At 34.7% G+C, this 4,297-nt stretch overlaps 1 protein-coding gene across 1 annotated transcript in view; it reads left to right on the forward strand.

Moving 5' to 3' along the window:
• CUNH15orf61 (chromosome unknown C15orf61 homolog) overlaps nt 1-1,840 on the forward strand; it is a 5,360-nt gene extending 3,520 nt beyond the window's left edge. Inside the window, exon 2 of the mRNA XM_024761673.1 lies at nt 1,620-1,840. Within this exon, the coding sequence (XP_024617441.1) occupies nt 1,620-1,747 (128 nt within the window). The 3' untranslated portion in view covers nt 1,748-1,840. The remainder of the gene's footprint in view (nt 1-1,619) is intronic.
• Nucleotides 1,841-4,297: the final 2,457 nt, after the last annotated feature.

Raw genomic sequence — 4,297 nt, forward strand, 5'->3', positions numbered from 1 at the left:
TTTTTGCAGTACGCGGGCCTCTCACAGCTGTGGCCTCTCCCGTTGCGGGGCACAGGCTCCAGACGCGCAGGCTCAATGGCCATGGCTCACGGGCCCAGCCGCTCCGCGGCATGTGGGATCTTCCTGGACCGGGACACGAACCCGTGTCCCCTGCATCGGCAGGCGGACTCTCAACCACTGCGCCACCAGGGAAGCCCTACTTGCCTTTTTTTTTTCCTTTTGGTTGAATGATTTATAAATAGCTTTATGATGCTAGTTTTTGTGAATTTTTTTGACGTTCCCTTGAGGCATTTAGAGATTTGGGGGGAGGTATTACCAAGGCAAAGAAGGCAATATACTGTGAAAAGTTGCATAGGAATTCCAGGGAACCCTGAGAAAGTAACAAGCTGTGACCCAGTATATTCCTAAAAATAGAGAGGCGCCAGTCTGAATGGGCATTTTTGCCTCTCTCATTGCCAACTAGTGATGCTTCTCCTGATTAATCTCTGGCATCACAGTGGCTGGAATGCAGCTTCAGGGAATAAGCACAAAGTAGTCCAATGAACTTATACACTCAAAAAGAACATAACACAGCAAATATCCTCTTGCAGAAAAATAAGAAAAAAATTTAACAATATGATTAGTCCTGAGCATGTGTTGATTTCCCTCTTATCTAGAAAGAAAGTGATTTTCCAGTTGCACAGCTCTACTTTAAAATTGTTATTTTCTGTCCAGCTCATACCCAGGAACAATAATATTTGTGCAGACTATACAATATTTGTTATTGATTCATGTGCCTGTGGTTTTATACATGTTTTTTAATATGTTAATAATAGTCATGGATTAAATAAGTGTCTTACAAAAAATAGGAATTGTGAAAGTTTGCTTTGTGTCCAGCTTAGTGTCATGTGCATATGTGTGCTTAATCCATATCTCTGGCTAGTATATATTTAGTTTCATGTATCACAAATGGCAACTAATCACAAATGGAAATATTCCAAAGAAGAAATATATTATTGCAGTCTATTATATACCTATTTCAAATAGGTTGAAGCAAGATTTTCAAATCAGTTGTAAAAATATTAATGGGATTGTTTCTTTCTCATGTTTGTTATTATACTAAAATCTTCCTTAGAGTTAGGTTTTGCCTTAGATTTTGAAGACAGCTTTTTGACCCAGTTTCTTTTAAGTTGTACGAGAAATTATTTTAGCCATCGGTATTACTGTCCAACTTAAAAGCACAATAAAGATGACCTAGTAATTTAAGCTCAAGGCCAATCATCAGGAGCATCTACAACTACATTAACGACACTTCTCTGTTTGCTTATTTGTGAAAAGAATATAGAATTACTTCATAATTATTTGGAGGTAATGAATTAATGTTTGTAAAGTACTTTGAATTACAGTTTACATCAGCTTTATCTATAGTTTTTTAAATCTCTAGGCTTACACAATTGTTACTATGTTCCATATAGATGAAATTGACCTTTTAGGTTGAGTCAGTGTATACTCATATTTTTGTAACTTTATAAGTTCTTGATGTTGCTGAAGAGTGCTATGTGATTTATACCATGACAAATATATGAGTACATGATTAATAGGTATTGATTTCACAAGTAACATTTTCATTTGTTTTCTAGGTATTCCAACTTTATTATATGGACTTGGCTCCTGGTTATTTGCTAGAGTCACAGAGACTGTGCACACCAGTTATGGACCAATAACAGTTTATTTTCTAAATAAAGAAGATGAAGGTGCCATGTACTGAAAGTATGCACTGGAGGATGAAAATATCAGTAGATTTTCTCATGTGTATGTGCAATATTTATTTTTGATCCTTTAAAATAAAACTTTGCAAACACCTTTTTCTTTCTACGGTGTCTGGTTCTTTAAGATGAATCATTGCCCTCAAGAGGCAAAGCTTTTCATATTAATACATTGTTATATATTGCATACTCTGTTTAGCCAATGGGAACTACAAACACATAACGCTTATATGAATTTTTTCCTATAACTAGGTTAAACTAGAGGTAAAAAATGATTGTAACTTATAGATTCTGTAGTTATGTATTAACAATTTAAATCAACTCTTTGAAAATATAGATACCCCACAAGGAAGGGGAAAAAATCTTTAACATTGGGAAAAGAAGTAGAGAATTTTAGGATATATGATAGAGATAATATCATTGGCAAATCCAAAGTTGTTGAGAATTCTAACAGCAATCTGAAATTTAAACCATTCAACTGTCAGGATTTTAAATGGAAATGTATTACAGCCCTTGTGCCATTTACCTGTATGACAGGTGTGGGTGTAATGTTGAAACTTTTTATCACCTAAAGAATCCAATACCATACTACTTTTTTAAAAATGTAATAACAACTCTAGGTAATGTAAATGCAGCAAGAAGAATGAAATTAAGACTTATTAAAAGTTAAAATGGCATGCCAATAAAGCTGTAAGAACAATTAAAATCTAGAAAGACCCAGAAAAAATAAATTTGGTAACTGTTTAAAAAAGCAACTAGCTGAAATGGTACGTATCTATCCATAGACTTATTGGCGATGGAAAGTGGGCTGAAATTTTAAAGACCTGATGGCGGTTTTGCATTAGAATTTTATTAAGTTAATTGCATTTTTTAAAGCAAAGTCATTAAAAAAAATTTATCCTTGGGGGTAGTTACAGAAAACCCAGACGAATGGTAAATTCCAGAAATTTGGAGTAATTTAGGGAGAACTAAGAACTATTTAATTTCTAAACCAATGGGTGTTTAAGATTTATGATCTCTCCCATAATTACAAACATGCATTATATATCATTTTATGTTAATGTGTTGCTGATGCTCTGCAATGTTTACACAGTTTTGTAGCAAAATATTTTATAGAATTCAATCTAACCAACGTTTGGGTGCCTACTTCTGGCAAATCAGTAGGGAAGGTGAGTGGAAGTGATTGAGGTGAAAGCACTGGAATAATGAAGTGACACAAACTGGCTTCGTTAAAGGTAGTCATTTTAAGTGAGCTACAGAGTGAACTGTTCTTCAAATATATGTAGTGTTCACTTGTCTAACAGCAATTCTAAACCTTTTAATCAAAGAAGTACTTATGCCAATATATTTAGTCCAGAAGAATATACTTGACACTAGTTAAGTGAACGGCTTACACAAAGGAGATCGTGTTACATTAAGCTTCATTAATAATAAAACTGACTATTAGCATTTTGCAAGGAAGGCTAGAACTGATTTCCTCTGTAATGGGCAAAGTTAAATAACTATAGCTCATAAGTTTTAAGTCAAATACTGTTCATTCATTGCTCCTGATCTTGTCAATACTTGCTGTAAAGGTTTGGTCCCAACACAAGGCTGATAAAATGGTTTTTATCAGACCATAAATAACAGCTTTTCAGTAGAGTTGCACTTCTTTTCACACTGGCCTGTTTGATTTCTGATAATTTGTACTGCTGACTGTGCTTACCTGTTTTTCAATAGCTACAATCGGAGTGACTTCTTGTTCATATGGTGATAGGTAAGTCTCCTTGGAGAACATCTTTGACAAACTACCCTATTGATCTCTGTAATTCTCTGCTGCTTGCAGCATTAAATAGAGCCTTGATTTCTTGTCTGATGTGCTCACTGTGTAACAATTAAGCAAATGTAATATTTTCTTGTATTACATGAAAATCAATAGACCTCTTGCTCTCATGAAGTTGATCATGGTAAAGGATGAACTCAACAATGGCTAAGGGCATGGTTCAAATATTTAAAATATCATTCCTTGGATTTATGAAGTCTTATAGTGAACCGTTTAGTCTGAAAAAATTCTTCTCATTGAACAGCAATGGTTCAAGTTTTTTCTTTAAAGTTGGATATTACATCAAAGTATTGTGACCTAAAAAGGATAAAATATAAATGCTGGAGGCAGGAGATTGATTCTATTTTTAGCAACAGTGCTATCTTACTTTTTGACCTCAGGCTAATAACTACTCCTTTGTATCTTAGTTTTTTCCACCTGTAATCTAAGAAGGACAAAACAAGAAACCTTTCTGCCTTAAAATGTATCATGAATGTGCTTGTAAGCAAATGTCCGTTTTACCTTAATTTCAGAAAAGCTGGTTTTGTAATCCTCATTCTTGTGTTCCATATATATTTAAGTTTAAAAGACTTCATCAATAAAAGGATTTTTTAAATAAGTGAGAGGAAGGCAGGAGGAGACACAATGAAGGCAGTTTGTGGGAGTGTGCCTGTGCGCATGCTGGTTATGCCTGAGATGGCCAGGAGGGTTCTAAGTGGACCCAGCCCTTCTGGATAGCAGGAGTTTTCTT

This window comes from Neophocaena asiaeorientalis, unplaced genomic scaffold (genome assembly GCF_003031525.2).
Source record: "Neophocaena asiaeorientalis asiaeorientalis breed wild unplaced genomic scaffold, Neophocaena_asiaeorientalis_V1.1 scaffold465, whole genome shotgun sequence".
NCBI lineage: Eukaryota > Metazoa > Chordata > Mammalia > Artiodactyla > Phocoenidae > Neophocaena > Neophocaena asiaeorientalis.